The sequence below is a fragment of the Gouania willdenowi genome, chromosome 22 (genome assembly GCF_900634775.1).
Source record: "Gouania willdenowi chromosome 22, fGouWil2.1, whole genome shotgun sequence".
Classification (NCBI taxonomy): Eukaryota; Metazoa; Chordata; class Actinopteri; order Blenniiformes; family Gobiesocidae; genus Gouania; species Gouania willdenowi.
The window spans coordinates 7,603,767-7,625,505 of NC_041065.1; the positions used below are offsets into that span (position 1 = coordinate 7,603,767).

General features: G+C 38.4%; 1 protein-coding gene across 1 annotated transcript in view; it reads right to left on the bottom strand.

The window, feature by feature from the left end:
• alk (ALK receptor tyrosine kinase) overlaps nucleotides 1-21,739 on the bottom strand; it is a 763,155-nt gene that overhangs the window by 114,101 nt on the left and 627,315 nt on the right. The window contains exons 7-10 of the mRNA XM_028439062.1: nucleotides 11,815-11,949; nucleotides 10,519-10,622; nucleotides 4,425-4,597; nucleotides 369-463 (exon numbers count right to left, since the gene is read on the bottom strand). Coding sequence (XP_028294863.1) covers nucleotides 369-463; nucleotides 4,425-4,597; nucleotides 10,519-10,622; nucleotides 11,815-11,949 — 507 coding nt within the window. The remainder of the gene's footprint in view (nucleotides 1-368; nucleotides 464-4,424; nucleotides 4,598-10,518; nucleotides 10,623-11,814; nucleotides 11,950-21,739) is intronic.

The window sequence follows — 21,739 nt, forward strand, 5'->3', positions numbered from 1 at the left end:
TATAGTACAGTATCATAAATATGCAAGTCTAAAAAGTTAGTTCTGAGCTTTATAACTATAGGTCTTGTAATAAATAATTGACAGCAAAGTGAGTTTTTGTTGTTATGCAGTATTGTTATTTCCTTTCAAAACAATATTGTATGATAGACTTAATAACGTATTGTTGTGCATCCCTTTAAATGTTTACTTAAGTCTCACTGAGGCCATAGAGAAATACATAAAAAACACACAAACTTCTCGAAGAATCACATTCTCCTTCTGATGTGTGTCACACCAATAACTCTGTTTTACAACACAATAACACACTCAATTCACTTCAGCCAAACTCAGAGTGAGGGTGGGAAAAAAAAGAATGTATTTATACTTACATGCCAGGAAGCAGTCCAAGCTGAAAGAAATGTTGTCGAGAGAGAAGCTTGAACCAGGCCCAGGTCCATCTTCTGCGCTGAACTGGAGCCAGAACCTGTGGAGAGGCGGAGTTGTTTTAACAACCTCACACAAGCTGCCAATTGTTGGCCAACTGTGTGGGGAATTTATTGCACTTTTAGAAAATTGCCTGAGGGAATTGGCTTTGGAGGACGTGCATTGTGTGCTCTCTGACATCTTAGTCTATGTTGTTACAAATAGTCCAACCGCTCAGCGCTGACAATACCGCCTTTGGTAAAATTAAATGCACTTTATGATTTTAAAATAAATTCCAAAGTTATACAGATATACAATCGGTATAAGCTTCAAGGTCAAAAACAATACTTTACCAAAACTCCTATTAGCATTCACATTTACTTTTATGTAAGTGGAAAAAATATAAGGTTTATTTGAAGATTTGCTTTTGAGAAAATCCTTGACAGGAGTAGAGATAGTTGATCTGGTGTTGGCTGTGAAAAGCAATTTCACAAGGAGCCTGAACTACGAAGCTAGAATTCCTCTTATCGCGCTAACTTCCAAGATGGTGTGTGCTGTCCCACAAATCTGGATAACTTCTTACGGGGCTAAATCACCATGGTACTCGGGACCGGGTTAGGATCTGATTAATATTAAAGTCCTGCCTCCTGACCAATCTGTTGTCTTAGAAAACGACCTATCCAATAAAGGACATCCTATTGGAAATATAGATTTTTATCTGATGGTGTGTTGGGTGCTTTCAGTCCGATAAAGTAATGAATGAATGAATTAATTCATTTGTGTATTCTGTGGTGATGCAAAGAGCCTCAGTCCTGTAAGACAATATGAAATACAAATATAATCCAGCATATGATGTGGGCTGAGCTGTATGAACACAGCATTAGAGCCACAGAGAAGGTAAAGGTAAAAGTGAAACTCATTGGAGTGTCTGTTCATTCTCCGTTTATAATCTCATTAACTTAAACATTTATGGCACGTTCACATCAAACGCGTCAAAAGCATCAAAAGTGTCAGGTTTATATGGTGGATGCGTTTCTAGCATCGAGGGATCCTGCAGCGCCTCCCGCGCCTCCTGAGCAGAGCGTTTTGAAGCACCAACCATAGTGGGTATTACCAGTCAGTGTTAGGGTCAATTACATTTTTCAGTTACAATTACGTTTTCAATTACCTATGTTACATTACAATTCAATTATGATTACAGTGACCATCATTTTTTCCAATTCTAATTGAATTACAATAATTTTTTATCCTCAGAAAGTCAATTACAATTACATTCTCAATTATTAAAGTTCAATTACAACTAATCACAACTACTGAGCCTGAAATAATAAACCTAATGAAAGGTACCCTTCCTCTTGTGTTAGCATCTCTTATAATAACAGGTAATAAATCAGCTGTGAAATACACTGAAATCAAAAATCTATCATCTTATTTATTTTCTATCTATTGGTTACCTTGTTAGGCTTCCTAATCAATGAAAATATAAGTTTTAATATTTTGGTAAAATGTGGGAAAGCTTTATATGAAACATATTATAATATTTGCATATGTGCAGAGCTGTACATAGAACTGTAACATGGTTCCCCATTTTTTTGCGTTGACTTATAATTGACAATTGTTATAAAATTTTCATGGCAATTACAATTTCATTACGATTACGACAGCAACACATTAAAAAATTACAATTATAATTACGCCATAATTGTAATTCATTATCAATTACACGATTACAATTATAACTGACCCCAACCCTGGAGGGTACTACCAGTAGCAGTCATGCCTGCCTCCTGACTGTAGCCTGAGCCTGTACTTTACCGCTGTCTTTAAGCTCTCCAAAGGTCATTATGGAAAGTCTATTATGTTCACCTGGTGGTTACGGACATGACATTCTAATTAAGAGCACAAGGACAGCTGACGGTAATACCCAGGATTTAAAAATGAATCACCCTCAGGATAGGATTATTCAGGCTTAGATGGCAACAAACCCCCAGTCAGGAATCTAATTTTCATCCTATTCATTTTAATAGTATTAATTCCTCTCTTCATTTACAGGGAATTAGGACCATAGCTAATTGGGTAACTTGGCAAGTTCAGAGAGTTACATGTATTGGTGTTCTATACAGACATGGGATATTGTTAAAGATTGTTGTGGAGGTGCCATTCATTAATTTGTGGAGTTAAGAAGAAAATGTAATTCAATCGAACTAGAAACGTGCCTTTCTAGTGAATATGCTTGTCATTTCAACACATCGAGCATAGCTTTGTCCAGGCAGGCCGCGGACGTCAAGCCAGCCCCATCTCTAATCAACCAACAGCCCAGATTGGCTCCCTATTGGCCAAAGCATACAAGTTGACCTCCTCAGCAAGCATCTCGCCAACTAACTGGGTGTCATTTTTTGTCATTAACATCTGCTCAGCGCTGTTCCAGGGGGTTTCTGCTAACCTGCATGCTCGGTTGGGGAGAGGTTGGAGAGGGCGTTAAGAGAGAGGTCATTTAGGTTAGAGAGGGACCGGAGAGGGTCCCATTCCTTTCTCAAACACTCCCTCTATGTCTGCTTCTTCCCTTGTGCGTTTGCTCCTGTACTCCTTCTGGCTTTTGTCTTGTAGGTCTGTGGGATCCTCAGTGTGGAGTTACAGAGTCTCAACAACTCTGTCTCCACCCTCTCCTCTGCACACACCCAACACAGCATAACGTGGATGGCTGTTCATCATAGGAATGGGATCCACACAAGGTTCCTGCTGCTTAACAGAAGGTTTTCCTTGCCGCCATGATGAATTCATGTTGAGTGTGGGATACATATGTATGTGTATATACGTATATATGCATATGTGTGTATCCATAAAATGAAGAGTCCGTCCTTAAGACTGCTCTACTGTAAAGTGTCTTGAGATACCATTGGTTATGATTTGGCGCTATACAAATAAAAGATTGATTGATTGATTGAACCGCTCTCCTTGCTTTAGCCTTTTAGCTTGGGCTGATGGAAGGTTAGGCAGAAGTGTGCTCTTGGCCTCCGGCTTTCCACATAACCACTCGGAAAGGGCAAGGAGGTCTCGGAACGGACCCATACTGTCAAATATAGTATTGCATGCATATCATTGTAAAGTGCTTGAAGGTGCTATATAAATTCCAATGCATTATTATTGGTTCTGAAAGAACTCTGATTAGTGAGACTACTAATGTTTATAGGCGTATGTCAGAGGTTGTCTGGATTTTCTGTTTGATTCATTTCTGTACTACTTTAAAGGTGACATATTATGAAAAATCCATTTTTGCAGTCTTTTTGAACATAAATGAGGAAACTGGAGTGTCCACACAATACACAAAAATGTGAAATAAATCCATGAAGTCTTTCGATGGTGGTCTGGCAGTCTTACAACACATAGAAAAGTGCTCCGTTTCAAATATACTAAGTTTGTGACGTCACAAGCGCAATTGGGAAAGAAAATCCCCTCCCCTCCACTGGTATCTGCATCCATGGACTCTACCCCCAACCTCATGAAAACTTTTGCAAAAGTCCGCCATTGTTTTAGAGTGAGAGTTTGAATGACTGCTGCTGCTGAAATACACACAAACCCTGAAGCGCTGAGACGGACTCACACTAACAATAGCCGCTTAAATAGCCATGTGTTTTACTGTAATGTGCAGTTTTTTTTTAAACAATAACAACAGTGTGTGGATGGCACAATACAATCGCTTTGGTGATCACTGATTTCCCTCGTGAATGAACAAGGCATGAAAGTCAGCGTCTATAGACACGCCCACTCATGAATATCCATAAGTAGGCCTAAACAGCCCGATTTTTAGAACTGCTCAGAAAGTCACTTTTCAGAGAGCTAAAACCCCAGAAAACAGGCAAGTTTGGGAAAATAAACCGCAAATACTATGTTGTTGGCGTTCTTAGAACAAATGCAGATGGGTCGAAAAATAGCATAATATGTCCCCTAACATTTTGAACAAATGACCATACTACAAACAGAACTGCCAGTGATTCAGTACAAAAGGTGAATGTTCTTCATACCAGTCTGCTAGCCCGTAAAGAGGTGCTACAATGAGTTTCCAGCCTTTTTCAGCTTTAGGTTCGCTGGCCGAATGCCACAATTGACGCTGCTCTAGAGGACCGGTGCTGTTCTCCATAATCCACAGTGAAATCCAGCCCCTCTGTGGGCCTCCAAAACACAGCCAGAATCGCACCTGGAAAAAAAAAAAACAGGATTTTAATTTTACAGGAGAATTCAGCATCAGAATCAGAAAATACTTCGTTACTTCATAACGGCAAAGAGCGGCATATTAAAAAAAACACTAATAATAATTATACACAGGAAAAAAGATGACACAAATGAAAGATAAGGGGCAAAAATATTAAAAATAATAATATCAGGCATGATTAAAGAATAACTAAACCCCAAACCCACTGTTTTCTGCATAATACATACTGTATGTATTTGGGTATTAAGTAGTGCTGGTGATTGATCCTCGTCCAGCTTTTAACATTTGATTAAAAGTAGGGATGTAACGATTCACTCAACTCCCGATACAATTCGATTAACGATACTGGGTTTACAATACGATTCTCTCACAATTTATTTTACAAAATGGGACTGTACATAAATGACTGAAAAAAAATTCCTTTATTTTTTTTGGGAAAATACTGTACTATTTTCCTTTTATTTTTCATTGTCAAAAGAATCCCTTGATAAACTATTCAAAACAATGCAATTTAACTAAAAATAAATCTTGAACGAAGTAAATAAAGGAATAATACAAATGAAGAAGAAGCCTAGTAATTTAAATTCTGCTTCTATAGTAAACAATGCAAAACTACATAATAGTTCCTTTTCTTTTTAAAAGTGCAACTGAAAATGTATTTTGTGCCTTTTAAAAAACAAAAAACAAAAAACAGTCTGCACTGTATTTACTTCAGATATTTGTTTGGACCAGCAGAGGGCGCTGGTAACCCAGTGGTCGGTTGGCATGCAGATATCCTTGCAGTGAAGAAGAGATGCTATGCTAGCAGACAGAGCTAATAGAAAAACGTGACTTTTACAGATATTCACGTAATATTAGAAATATTCTTTTGGTAATTAAGGGGTAAGGAATCATTTATGAACATGTTTAAGAGTAGAAGGTGGCCAGAAAGAAAGCAGTAGCAGATTCCGCCCGCCGCCTACACTTTTAGACGAGAAGGATATATAGCGCCTTCTGCTATTTAAAAAAAGTACTGCAATTCAATTTTCAGAGCATCGATGTGAACCGTGATACCTATGAATCGATTTTTAACTGCCTTAAGATTAATCGTTACATCCCTAGTAAGAAACATCTCTTGTAAGATGGTAGCTTCTTGAAAAACAAAGACACTAAAGCTTCTTCTCTTGCTATGAGTTTGAGTCGCGTAACACTATCATTGGCAATCATTACATTTTGTATTATTTGGTATGTAATTTATTGTTTTCTTTAGGTTTCACAGTAGCATCACATTTACTATTTTGTATGACATTTAGGTTCATCGGTATCTTTAAAGCTACTATACGAGTGAATGTCAGTCCATCTTGGGCAGTGGTGGTCTAGTCGTAGTTCTACAATATTTTTGCCCTGTGTACCCCCTTTGCATTTTTGGAAAGTCATGTGTACGCCCTCTTCATATCATAAGTACCTTCTCCATAATTTCATATGCCTTTTCATTTGTGGAACAGCAGGCTCTCCTAAACTTCAAAACAAAAAGTGGAATTTAGTTAAAATACAACTTTTGTGATTATTTTAATAGTAAGTAAATACGCTCTCCTTTGTAAAATGTAGCTAATTATTGTCTCCTATTGTCAGAAATAATCCTATTTAAAAAAAATTACAAGAAAATACAGTATTTTATTGAGCAATAGTACTGTTAGTTTGTGGTGAATTTGTCCAAAAATAGCCTAAAAAGAAATGAGAAACATTTCTGGATTAATTTTAAATTAATTAATAAATATTTCCCAGTACCCCCTGCAATGTGCCCCTATACCCCCAAGGGTACATGTACCCCTGTTCGGGAACCACTGGTCTAGTGGTTAAGAAAACAGGCTCATACTGTAATCTGAGGATCATCGGTTTGAATCTCAACTGAAATTAATAAAGGTGATTTATCACCCCCGCTTATCCTTATCCTTGCAATTTATCCGAGGGGTCTTGAAATTTGTGCTTGTAATTTTCTGCATATGCAAATGGTATTATTATGATCATGTCTATTTATTTATTTATTTTTACTGCATTTTAGTTGAACTAGATTTTTATTATTGTTTAAGATTTTATTTATTTAAAAAAAAAAAAAAATATATATATATATATATATATATATATATATTGTTAATTTACCTCTCTCTCTCAAGTACCCCTTGTAGTGCCATCACATACCCCTAGGGGTACACATACCCCCATTTGAGAAAAGCAGGGTGTGGTGCTGCTCACAACTATCTGCTAATGTGCACCTGAGATGCTAGTAGTTGCCTCTTTATCTTTCCTCACAGCCAGTTTTTTTTTTTTTTTACACATTTCTTGTAGCACATGTTTGACCTTTGTCTCCTACTTTAACTTGTTTTGAACCCTGTGGCTTTTGCATCAGCTTTCCTCTTTTTCTTATTCCTGTGTCTCAAATCTGCTCACCAGAGATGATCTCCTGTCCAAACTTTAAAGAGTAACTAAACCCCATTACTCACTTTTTTCTGCTGAGTACAAATGTATTTGGTATGAAGTATTGCTGTTTATTGATCCTGGTCCAACTCTCAATATTTTAGCCAAAGTATTTCAATTTGTCACATTTAGTTGTAAAATGTCAGTGACTGCCCTCTATGGGTAGAAACACAGCTATTACAATTGAGTCTTGCTATTGTCTGAGAACAAGATCAGGTGACGTTTTGTGACCATCTTGCATCAAAACAGCACTGTTAGCCCCCGTCCCTTTTATAAAAACTAGCACCTGAGGGCTCTGCAATCAGTAGGTTGGACTGAGAGAAGAGTGAATAGAGAGGTATATTGTGTAATATAGCTTAAATTGGGCTCGAGAGCTCCGCCCATAATCAATGCATTTTTTTAATTTCCCTCCTAGTGGCAAGTCATGAGAAAGCAGAGGTTTAGTTACTTTTTAAAAATACGGAGCCCCAGACATGACATGGTAAAAACAAAAATACAAATTTGTGGCCACAAAATACTAAGTTGTGCGCACAAAATACTACGTTCCTGGCGGTTAGCGACTTGTTGCTGTAGCAACGCCACATGCAGTCAAAGAGGAGCAGGTGCTGAGCTACCCTTGTGGATGCCGTGTTGCTTTTATTTTTGATGTACAACCGTTAGTGTTAATAAGTGACTGTGTGTAGCTCTGTGTGTACAGACGCATCACATGCACAACACCGGATTTTTTGATGCAAAGTAAACTCAACGCGGCTGTTTTAAACAGGAAGTTAGTGTTTTTGCATGTTTGTGTTGCTTGTTCATATTTTCTGATTTACAATCTGTACTATAATTTGATGTGACAATGAACACGTGTGTACAATATGTCTCATTAAAAAAAAAAAAAACACTTTAAAATGCTTCAACGGGGCGACAGGGTAGTTGGCAGTGTCTCAGCCCCGTTAGCGAGTTTAGTGTTGGTGCTTGTGTGACAGTTGGTTGTGTGTGAGTGTGTGTACTCAGGTGTATAGTCTGTCTGTGTCACTGTCAGTGCCTGTGTGTGCACGTGTCCCTGCTGGTCTGTGTGTGTCTCGTGTTCTTTTTGGGTCGTATGGGTGTGAGTGAAAGGTAGATCAGAGAGTGATCGTGTGTTGTATGAATGTTTGAGTCCGTCAGCAGTAGAAGAGGGAGGACCTGTTGGTGTTGCTGGAAGAGTGCTCGTTTACCTTGGGGGGTCAGGACAGTGGGCGGTGTCTGCTGTGCACACCAGTTCCTTGTTTGATTTAATTTGGATGTTAAATATGGGTGAACAACACTGGCAGGTGTCGGTTCACTTCTCTAGAAACCTGCACAATGTGTCTGTCCGTCGCTTTGTCCAGAAGAGGAGCAGGAGCAGAGCTCTCCCTCCAGCCCGTACGGGTCAGATACCATGTTAGTGGGCTTGAGGGAGGCTCTGCTCTGGGAACCCTCATCATACCAGTCAACCTACAAACTATTGTTTGAATAAAAACTTCTGTGTCTGCCAGAGTCCCTGTGTCTGGGTCCTACACTGTTTGTTTAACCTGGTCGGGACACGGTACCAATCCATCCTCCACGATTGAGAAAGAAAATGAAGCAACAACCACTACATTAACCACTTAGCCAATGGGGCGGTTGTAGAAATGTTTAAGATACAATGAAAACATGGTTGACAATGGGCAAAAACACGTACCTTCCTGTTTACAAGAGCCACGTGGCAACAAATTACTACTTTGTGGCCACAAATTAGTATTTTGTGGCCAGAAATCAGTATTCTTTTATCACCATATTATGTCTGGGGCTCCGTATTAAAAAGCAAATAGATATACAAAAATATTATTTGCGTTAGCATAACTAGCATGACTTGAAACATGACTCATGGGGTATGATAGCCTGATTGTAGTTTTCCTGAAATGTATCCATGTGAGATGATTAAAGAGATCAGTCTTTTTTCTGAAATGATTTTGAGGTTAAAAAGTGCCAAAACTCAACATCACCACGTGCGGAGAGATCATCGCAAGCGCACAGATCGAGGCGGCACGTACGCAGAAAATGATCTAACTGTGCGCGATTACAGTTTTTAAGCGCTTGGGTTTTTGGCACTAAATTGACACCATAAACCTTGTAAATAGGTAAACAACTAACTAAACTATATATTTTTTCCTTACACAGCCTTCTTTAACTTTGAATAATAAATGTGAACACAGCTTGTTATTCTTCAGTAAAATAAACCACAGACAAATCTAGTATAGTAAATGTCTATAACAAGGGTGCTCAAAGGAATTGGGGTCTCGTCACTAGACGTGGTTAAAGAATAGTAATCAGTGACATGATATCCAACAGCAATGTCAGTTCAAAGTGCTGAAGAAGGCAAAGATGGTTTGGGTTGATAGAAGCACGAGGATGCACTGGTAGAGTAGGCTGTTCCGCATGATGCTTTAGGTTAGGGGTCATTAACATGGTGCCCGTGGGCACCAGGTAGCCCTCATGGACCATGTGAGGTGTCCTCAAGCCTGTTCTGGAGCTCTCGTCATCAATGAGCTCCATCTAAAATCTGATTTACTTGCCAGGCTTCAAACCCATACAGATAAATACAGATGTCAGATGTAGTCTGTGCCTTAGTAGAGTTAAACACGGATGCATTTTTGTATTAAATGAACATCTTTAAATGTTTATTTTCACTAAAACATTGTGAAAAATGTTTTTAGGTGTTGCAGATTTGGTATATGGGTTGTGATAAGATACATTTCAAAAACAAAAAAAGCAAAGTGGATCTTTGAAAAATATTACATAATGGTTAAAATGTGCACGTTACATGTTCTACGATTATTTAAAGTCTTTAGTGAAATAAGAACATGAGGTTTTTCTGTGAAACGTAATGAAAATGAAACATTGAATAAATTTGGAGAAATAAAGTGTTGCATGTTGAAATCTAAAGTGAAAACGTGAAAATGTTGTATTAATGAGTGCTTTTTAAACTGCTAGCCCTTTGGACTGTTCACTGGCTTTGACGTAGCTTCAGCAGTTTCACAAAGGTTGGTGACCTCTGCTGCTTTAGGCAATGGTCTGCTGGAAAACCTTGGCTCCATCTTTCTATGTAGATGTTGTTTTGTCACACAACACTTACATTACGTTTTTGGTTACCTTCATGAAAGTTTTATGAAGGTTGACTACAGCACACCTTATATCCTGGAAAAGTCATGTGATGATACTATTCTGGCTGCAGCCACCTTACTGATATGCCAACCCAGTTACCCGTGGTAGTCTTGTCAACCTCAACGGTGAAATCAATGACACTAAGTCATGAACTTGTAATTTAATCAATAATAATAAATAAATAAATAAATAAATAAATAAATAAATAAAAATTGTGGCCACTGCAATTGAACATTATCATATCACACACCTGATTGTATTTACTTTACATTTCAAAGGGAAACAGATGACAGGCATCTTACTGTGCATGGAGAATTTCTCAGAGGAGGAGGAAAAAGAGGACTTCTTAGTAATGCGGGCAAACGCTGACCTTTAGACTGGCCCCCCTCCACAGTGAATGTAGCACCTGTAACAAGTACACAACACACACGTGCACTAATGCTACTGTAACATGGATTGAAATTAGAATATCCCACAGTCTAGTATAAACTGACCAAATTAATTGTGTTTCTCATCCTAAATGTTTATAATAGTCGCAGATGTTGTTATACCTTGAAGTCTTAACGTCCACCATGTCTGGACACAATGTCCTTAATGAAAAAATTTACAAATAAAAACTTCTCAAGATTTGAAGGACACAGAGCATAAATACAAAAACATTCCAAATGATGACGATATGCATGTTTTCAAATGTTTGCCCTCTGATAGGCCATCATAAAAGGCTATCCAAGATAGGTTCAAGATCCCTGTGGCCCTCAACATAATGGGCTTGTACTACAAAGCTGGATTTCCTCTTATCGCGCTAACTTCAGGGATTTTTTTGATGAGTCTTGTACTAGACGCTGGCTAAGTTCTTACGGGGCTAAATCACCATAGTAACTTAGGCTGAACACCTAACCTGGTCAGCAGTAGGTTTTTTTCTGGATAACATCTGAGCGAGAAGTATATCTGAGGTTGTTTTCCAACATAACTGATTGGTCAGGAGGCAGGACTTTCATACTCGTTCATATTCTAGCCAAAACAAAACCTACTCCCAACCAGGTTAGGTGTTACCATGGTGATTTAGCCCTGTAAGAAGTTACCAGCGTCGTAGTACAAGACACACCAAATCAATCCCAGAAGTTAGCATGCTAAGAGGAAATCCAGTTTGTAGTAAAGGCCCTAAATGACTAAGCCATAGTAGTCCAGTTTTATAATCCTTGTATGGATATTGTTAAAAACGATGGATTTTTACCTACTTGTCTTCTGTGCCTGCCTATCCTCTACAATGTGGCAGAAGTTGCTGAAGCCTATCGTATATTAGCTGACATTGAGTGTAAGGTATAGTAAGCCAACTTAGATAAAATACCAGGCAATTCTAGGCCTAACAGAGACAGACAATTTAGGAGGTCTCCAGCAAGATTTTAATCCCCAATCTTTGCACTGAAAGCCAATGACCAGTGTGCAAATGGGTGGGCAAAGCCAATATTTCATTTCAGCATAATGAACTTTATCTTATTTCACTGACACAGGGCCACTATTCTTCTATTGCTTGAACACTGTTACTCCTCAGTGAAGTCCCTTCATCAGAATCATTGACATAGACGTGTATGAGCTACCTGAAGACGGGCAGCTCTGCCGGTTGGCCTTGGCTGGTGACTTGAGTCTTCGCCAGGAGAGACCGCGGCTTGTTATTGGCTGCCAGCCACACTCGCCATCTTCAAAAGAGCAGTAGCTGCCGTTGACAAAATGGCCTGCAGAGAAACAGTCAATAGCATGTCATGTGAGCAAAGAATAAGATAATAGGGCAGTTTAAAAATTAACAGAACTGACTTATCACACATTTACATGAGAGCGTTAATTCCAGTTTAATTCAGAGTAAAAGTTAAATCCTCTTTAAACAGACATTGTAAACACCTAATTCCAAATGAAAATGGCCATTCTGAGTTCAACTTAAATCAGAATTAAGTTGTTGGTTTATTCTAATTTTAATTCCGAATGGAATAATTCCTTGACGTTGTAAACGCTTAATTCCGCTTTATATTAATTCCGGTTGTTCTGCGCATGCTCGTCCTGTCGTGATGACACGCTTGTGACGAAATAATCCAAAATGGCCTCCCGGACTTGAGTCAAGATTATTTATTTAATAAGAGCCTTAGAAAACAAGAATATAATCAAAAGAGTGGATGAACATTAGTATAAATGTCCAGACATTCACACACACAAGGACATCGTCTAACGAAACAAAGTTTCATCGGGGGACATGAATCCTCGCACCAGTTTACAAAGCTTCACTAAAAGTTCTCCTTTCACTCAATGTCCTGTAGAGTTGAGGAAGAACAGCTGTTAAATTAACCGCTGGTTTTGATTGGCCAAAGTACGGTTGTCTGCCTCCTTTCTCCGGTACTCTATCTCTTTCTCCTCCTCAGCTGACCAAAGTGACACTGTATGTTATTGTCAAGCTGCTGCTCCAAAACTACAATTTCAATAGAAAGCAAAACTAGTTGTCATGTGGTCTTCTATGTTTTAGATGAAAAGAAAAGGTGTGTTTTTTTTTCCCAAATGATAAAATACATCACGTTTGCCTCCTGTCCAATCTGAGTATTCCCAGCCCCCAGACCTAAAGCGGAATTGAATAAAGCTGAATAAACCTGTTTTCCATGTAAACCTCAATTCGGAATTATTATTTTCATGTAAACATGGGGCAGAACACTTTAATTCTGAATAATTAATTCAAAATGAAAAAAAAAACAATGTAACCATGTCCAATCAGTGGATGGTAGCGTAGGTGTGAAATGATTGGGAGTCTTGAAGCCAAATGCTATAGGACAGAAGGAACAGGTCAGAGGTCAGAAAGTGGTGCTCAAATACTACCATAACATAAACATTTAGATGATCACTTTGGTTTCAGACTAAAGGCTTCTGGGACTAAAGGTGTGGGTGGACTGAGGGACATCAGGGTTTCTCTGACTGACTGCAGAAAATGTGAAACACCTGAATTATTTGGACGAATAGATGACACTGTTGAGAGATGAGCAGACATAGATAGGACCATGAATCTACTGGGGTTGGCAATAAACTGGAATGATTTTTAGAATGGCATCGGCCTCTGAGGAACAGGAATACGCCTGCAGAGTAAGTGGAGCGGTAACAATAGAAGCTGGTTATAGAAGGAAACAGCTGATGTGCTGTGACAGTCTGTGTCACAGCCAGTCAGCCCACAGCTCTTTGACTGAGCTGACAGAATGAATCAAATGCAATCACATATTTGAACATATATTACTTTGTCAGAGGAAGACCTTTTTTTTTTTATTCCATTTGTTATTTTCGTTTCATGCTTCCTTAAAGACAGGGAGTAAAGAGGCGAGTAGGGTAGAGGTTGTGATTTCCTGGGTAGAACTAATTCCTCGGCATGTAGATGGTCCACATTTGAGAGAAAAAGGTGCCTTTTTTAAAAAACAAGTGGAGCTTGTTTCCTTATTTGTGGAGCAAGTTTAGTTACTTGCTCGAAGCATTACGAATAGCAGAAGCAACAGCGTAAGTAGACACCAGCAAACCCCCGCAACCCTAAAAAGGAGCAATTAGGTTATAAAATGGATGGATGGATGAATTAGGAACAGTTGACAAAATACCAGGTTGTGTGAAGTTGTTGAAAGACTTTCAGGAACTAAACTTTAGATAAGAATAGAGTAGAGCTTTATTTGTCAAGTACAACACAACAAAATTGCAAAAGCCCTTCAGTCTCTTCTTCCGTCTAGCTCCAACTACTCTCAGTAGGTTAGCATTAGCATTAACCTAACGTTAGCAATACTGTTACCATTAAAATTAGCCTAATGTTAGTATTAGCCTAACATTAGCATTAGAATTCTGACATCATCACTGTTGATGACATCATCAGTGACCCAACAAAAGTTCCACAGTGTGGATGGGAAACAATAGTGAGGCTGCTTCTGCATCCTCACTAATGAAACATAAAAATCAGGGTGAGTGTAAAAGCTGCCATAACAAAAGATATTTACAACAGTGAGGTAGATTGTCAGAACAATAATTAGGGAACAGATTTATTCATTTTTTTGGCAAAGACAACTTGTCATGTATAGCCTTGTTGGTTTCTCTAATTTGTTTGATGAATGAGCAACAATCCTCACTGTACAATCAAATATTTCTTCATAAATTAATTTTGGAAATGATGAAAATTTGCTGCAACAAACTGTCATTCTTGAGCCTCTGAAAGTGAACATGTCAGTAATAAGAAATATTCTTTAAAAATATGGGTACATCTCTTATGCATTTTACCTAGGGACCACATTCAGTTTGTAATATTTGCAGAGAATGCCTGATGTTAATCAAGTGCAAATCGACCATGTCAGTAATTTGTAAAGTAAAAATTCCTCGACAAATTACCTACTATATTTTGCTGAACTCTGAGGTCCTGTGATAATACTAATCCAATGCAAATAAGCATCTCTGTGATTTGGACAGAAATGGGCGGGATCTGATGCATGATTTACTTTTGACAAAGAATGGAGGATGCATTGGATTCTTATTAAGGTTTCTTCTTGCATCCAGTGCCTACTTTTCTTCCTGGCGCTTGCCATGTTGAAAACAATGTGAGCGACAATGAGTCTGCCAGGTGACTGGATGGTTTTTTCTGCTCTACATGCACTTTTAAATGAAGTTATACCCAACTTTACTATAACTACCCTTTAAACTATAGCTGGTGTACAAACGTTCAGAGTGTCCCATTAGGAAAGTTTGATCTGGTCAATGCAGAAATGCTCTGGGACAAGTAACGACACTGAACACCTCTATGTGCACTTTTGACCCAGTTTCAGTTGTTGCTGTTTTCGATGCTATATTTGAGAAGTTCCCACAATTCATTAACACAGTCTGCAGCTGCATGTATTAGCAACACTCCTCTAAAGCTTCTTAAAAAAACTGTCAGAACTGGCACACTCCAGTGCGTTGTTTTGAAGTCAAATTTAGGTGAACCTGATGGAAAGACAAATAATTGGGATGAACACAAAGAATACATTTGTTTTATTTCTGACAGACAGATTTAAAATGGAGCAATAGTGCAAGTCTATCCATGAGAATTTAGGTCAGGGGTCACCAACCGCTCTAAAACTGTGAGCTACTTCATAGGTACTGAATAATCCAAAGGGCTACCAGTTAGAAAAGCACTTTTTAAATAATAATGTTCCTGGTTTCCTTTCAATTAGAGGCTAAGATAATAAGGAATGCTAGCAGTAACTTAAAAAGGGAGGAAATGTTTAAGTTTCAACATGAATCATTTTCATTATATTTAATTCAAAAATATCTTCCTATTTTACTAGCTACTAACAAACAACTTTTAAGCAATTATATAACATGTAACATTTGTAAAATGTTAAAATTATGTCATATTTTACAAGCTTATTTTAACAGCTAATGCTTGTTTTTAGTCCTGTCTTTTTAATATATGTTGTGTTGTATTGTTTTAATGTGTCCAATGTAACACTTTGATATTTGGCGTCAAGTGGAAAATGCATTACAAATAAAATGTATTATTAATGTAATTATAAAAAATGTACTTTGCGTTTTTAAAATATCTATTATAAATATCATATTATATAGAACAACCACCGTACACCAAATATGTAGGACTTAAAAACATTTGTCACTATATTTCAGTGAATATAAACAATTAGGGGTGGTGTCACTAAGATCTGAAATAAAGGGTGGTAAACAAGGTGTCCCTAAATCCTTTGGTGACACAGTTTCCTCACCTGCTGCGAGGAATTCACTGAGATTGCAGCAATGATTAGTGCACGTGCAGAAGTGGAGGAGACCGCCCTATTTAAATGAGCATTTTGTTCGTTCAATGTGGAGACGTGAGTGCACAGAAGCACACAATGACATTTGCGGAAGTTAAATTGGAGGCAGATGGACTTATATGTCTGCTGCACAAACATTTAAAAATGTAGAAAACTAAATAAACAAATAAAATGTTTTAAAAACAAAAAAACAAAAACAAAAACAAAAAACAACAATAACAACTTTAAAACCTAATGATATTTCCCACCCCCCCCAATTTTAATGTGGCTGCTCCGTCAGGTCCTGTAACTTTGCTCTGATCAATCCATGAAAAACAGGCAGATTTGGACAGAAACCGTCCTATTGATCTGTTGACGGCCTTGATCTGAGTTAATACAGAAACAGAGTCTGTCAATCAATCTGCACCATTTAAAGATGATCTACTGACCATCATCCAGCAGGTCTGCGTAACACTGTGTCACCACACTCTCATACATGAACATTGTGCCATCACTGCGTCAATTATGCATCTGATCAGCTGTTTCTGGCCTGATGCTCCTTCCATCAACACAGAGTTTGACGTTCAATACATCACTGAAGAGGTGCGTAGCACACAGCATCCTCTCCCCATTGCAGCCGCACCAGACTCCACGTGCACCGCCACAGGTGTGCAGCTTTTTCTCTCTCTCACACACACTTTACTCACGGTTTATTTATGAAAGTACAAGTATAAAGTATGTTAATACAAAATAAGAACTAATATAGTGTATATCTCTATATATCTAAATATATATATATATAGCGTACACGCGCAGCGCATACACGATTCCACAACAAAGAGGAAGACCTCATCATAATCAGCATGGAGGGACCAGAACTGGAGTATGATGTCAGGCCAGATGTTTAGCTGTAGTTCTCCCAAAGCAGGGGTCTGCAACCTGTGACTCTGTATTGTTGTGGAGGATGAAATACTTGAGTGGTCCCACAAATCTGGCTGACTCATTAATCCTACTCATTGGGTACGTCTATGGACTAGACCAACAGAACCCAAAGAATATCGAGCTTACAGAAAACGAGGTGGGCTTCATTGATAATTGGAGATCCTTCTGGGGAAAACCGAACCTGATAGGAAGAGATGGAATCCATCCTACTTTGGCGGGAGCATCTCTACTATCAGAAAACATGGCACATTTATGACATCTCATGAATGAGACCATGTTACAGAGGGGGAGTCCTCCACGCCCCTCTGCGCTTGCCTTAGGACAGTTTCCCTCCCATTGCTATTATGATAGCTGTGTTCATCGCCATGACAACTGTTGTGATGGTGATGAATATTATTTTATGGAGACGGTGTCAGTCCCCCGACCCATATTTCACAATGATTTTAACATAAAATCAAATAAAAGAGCTATCAATTATAAAAATCTGAAAAAAATTAAAATCTCAAATCTAGAAACACCAAAACATAAAACCATTAGATGTGCTCTATTAAATATTAGATCATTGAGATCCAAATCTCTACTAGTAAATGACCTTATCTCAGAAAATAACTTTGATTTATTCTGTTTAACTGAAACATGGCTGTATCAAGATGAATATGTTAGTTTAAATGAAGCCACTCCTCCCAGTCATTTAAATACTCATATGCCACGAGACATAGGCCGTGGAGGTGGTGTAGCAGCTATTTATCATTCCTCTCTCCTAATCTATCCTAAACCAAAGGCCAGTTACACTTCCTTTGAAAGCCTGGTTCTAAATTTATCTCATATCAAATCAAAAACCTGCCAGCCAGTCTTATTTGCGATAATTTACCGTCCTCCAGGCCCTTATTCTGAATTTCTATCAGAATTCTCTGAGTTTATATCAAACTTAGTCCTCAGTTCTGATAAAATACTGATAGTAGGAGATTTTAATATCCATGTGGACAAAGATAGTGATAGCCTGAGCTCAGCCTTTATGTCCCTAATAGACTCAGTTGGCTTTTTTCAAACTATTAATGAAGCTACTCATCGTTTAAATCATACTCTTGATCTTGTTCTAACATATGGCCTTGATATTAATGAACTAAAAGTCTACCCTGAAAATCCTCTGCTATCAGATCACTTTTTAATATCTTTTAACATTATCCTAGAGGATCTCGCACTGTGCAATAAAATAGTTACGAGTAGAAATCTGTCCAATAGTGCTGTGGCTAAATTTAAAGAGGCCATTCCTGCTGCCTTACACTCAGTGCACCATCCAATAAATAACTATAACATTAATTATAACCCCTCTCAACTGGATCTGCTTGTCGATAGCTCTGCTAGTCTACTAAAATCCACCTTGGACTCAATTGCCCCATTGAGGGAAAAAACTATTAAACGTCAGAGGAAAGCTCCGTGGTTTAGCTCTGAAACTCACACACTCAAACAAACAACCCGTAAATTAGAGAGAATGTGGCGCTCCAATAAAACAGAGGAGTCACGAATACTTTGGCAAGAAAGCCATAGTAAATACATGACAGCCTTACGACATAGTCGATCTACATACTATTCCTCACTAATTGAAGAAAATAAAAATAATCCGAGGTACCTTTTCAATACTGTAGCCAGGCTAACACAAAGTCAGAGCTCTATTGAGCCCATGATTCCTCTAGCCCTCAGCTGTGAGGACTTTATGACATTTTTTAACGATAAAATTCACAAGATTAGAGATAAAATTAGCCACTCCCTGCCTTCACCTGGGCCTGCTGTACCATTAAATGTAAATAGGCCTAACCTAAACTGTTTCACACATATAGGACTTCAGGAACTTAACTCTATTATTTCATCCTCCAAACCATCGACCTGCCTTTCAGATCCGATCCCAACTAAGCTGTTTAAAGAAGTTGTTCCCCTAGTCTGCCCATTTTTGTTGGAGACAATAAATATATCCCTATCAATAGGCTACGTGCCACAGTCCTTTAAAGTAGCTGTAATCAAACCCCTTCTCAAAAAACCTACTCTTGATTCCAGCACTTTAGCAAACTACAGGCCTATATCTAATCTTCCTTTTATTTCAAAGATTCTTGAGAAAGTTGTGGCAGCTCAGCTCTGTGAATTTCTTCAAAACAACAGCCTGTTCGAGGACTTCCAGTCAGGTTTTAGAGCTCAACACAGCACAGAGACTGCTTTAGTTAAAGTAACTAATGATCTACTCTGGGCTTCAGATGAAGGACGACTCTCAGTGCTGGTTTTATTAGATCTTAGTGCAGCTTTTGACACTATAGATCACTATATTCTACTAGAGAGATTAGAGAAATTACTTGGAATCACAGGGACTGCCCTAAACTGGTTTAAGTCCTACCTATCTGATAGGTACCAGTTTGTACACGTGAATAATAAGTCTTCTGTGTACACTAAAGTAAGCTACGGGGTTCCTCAGGGCTCTGTGCTAGGTCCAATCCTCTTCTGTATCTATATGATCCCCCTTGGTAATGTTATGAGAAAATACTCTGTTAACTTCCACTGCTATGCTGATGATACCCAACTGTATGTATCAATGAAGCCAGGTGAGACAAATCAGCTATCTAAACTTGAGGCCTGTCTAAAGGACATTAGGGCCTGGATGGACCAAAATTTTCTTCTTCTTAACTCAGACAAGACTGAGGTCATTGTACTGGGCCCGCGACACCTTAGAGAAACCTATGCTAGCCTAACTGCCCTAGATGGCATTACTCTGGCACAAAGCACAACTGTTAGAAACCTTGGGGTTCTTTTTGATCAGGACTTATCCTTCAACTCTCACATAAAACAAACTTCAAGAACTGCCTTCTTTCATCTCCGTAACATTGCTAAAATCAGATCTATCCTGTCTCAGGGCGACGCCGAAAAACTAGTCCATGCTTTTGTTACCTCTAGACTGGATTATTGTAATTCTCTTTTAGCAGGCTGCCCGAGCAAGTCGCTTAAGACACTTCAGCTGGTTCAAAATGCTGCAGCACGTGTACTGACTAAAACTAGGAGAAGAGATCACATTACTCCTGTATTAGCCTCTCTGCATTGGCTTCCCATAAAATATAGAATAGAATTCAAGATTCTTCTTCTCACTTATAAAGCCCTAAATGGACAGGCACCAGTCTATCTCAAGGAGCTTGTAGTGCCATACAATCCCCCCAGAACACTACGCTCTCAAAATGCTGGACTACTCGTTGTTCCATTCATCTCTAAAAGTAGTATAGGGGGAAGAACTTTCAGTTATCAGGCCCCACTTCTCTGGAACCATCTACCAACCACGGTTCGGGGGGCAGACACCCTCTCTACCTTTAAGGTTAGGCTCAAAACATTCCTCTTTGATAAAGCTTTTAGTTAGGAACCAGCTCATAGCTCATAATTAAGATGCAATAGGCATAGACTGCCGGGGGGGGGGGGGGGGTCTGGCATGCTCGGTTGGAGAGAGGTTGGAGAGGGCGTTAAGAGAGAGGTCATTTAGGTTAGAGAGGGACCGGAGAGGGTCACATTCCTCTTTCAAACACTCCCTCTATGTCTGCTTCTTCCCTTGTGTGTTTGCTCCTGTACTCCTTCTGGCTTTTGTCTTGCAGGTCCGTGGGATCCTCAGTGTGGAGTTACAGAGACTCAGCGGCTCTGTCTCCACCCTTTTCTCTGCACACACCCAACACAGCATAACGTGGATGGCTGTTCATCATAGGAATGGGATCCACACAAGGTTCCTGCTGCTTAACAGAAGGTTTTCCTTGCTGCCATGATGAATTCATGTTGGGTGTGGGATACATATGTATGTGTATATACGTATATATGCATATGTGTGTATCCATAAAATGAGGAGTCCGTCCTTAAGACTGCTCTACTGTAAAGTGCCTTGAGATACCATTGGTTATGATTTGGCGCTATACAAATAAAGATTGATTGATTGATTGATTGACATTTACATTTATCCAAAAAGTTGTGGTGTCTTCAGGACAACAAACCACTGAAAGGGCGTCTACTGACACTGAACAATGATTTGTTCAATGAGTGAATCACTCAGAATGGACTGTTTGTTGAGCTGAGTATTGAGGAAGTTCTTTGTAATAATTTTTTTTTACATTGTGAGTTGAAAAATATTGAACATTTTGAGTTTATTTCCCACATTATATGAGTTGAAATATATTGAAAATTATGAGTGATTTACTCCATATTTATAAGTTGAAGAATATCAATATTTTTAAGGCAACTGTATATGTAATTTTTATTTTATGTTAACTTAAAACATTTAAAAACATCACGAAAATATTTTTGTGTAATCGGTTACACAATAATTTTCAGCAACTCCTAAAATAATCATTTTATAGAAAATAAGCAATAAAAAACATTTATATATTGATATAGGTGATATTGTAATTTTGTATATCGCCAAAATACAAAAATTGTATATATTGTATATATTCAATTCAGTTAAATTCAACTTTATTTGTATAGAGCAATTTACAACAAAGTCATCTCAATGCGCTTATCAAAATATAAAATTCATAATAAGAAAGAAAAAAACCCAACAAGATCCACATGAACAAGCATTTGGCATATAACAAAATCAACATCGTAAAACACCATTAAAGAAACAAACAATTATTTAATATAGCCTCGATACAAGATATATCTCATGACACGGCAGCACATCCGTTGTTTGTGTTGGAAACACAGAAACGCGGAGAAAATAACAACAACAACAACTCAGAAGGGCTTCAGTGAGGCACATCCACAAAGTCAATCTTTCCGTTTGTTCCATTCACTG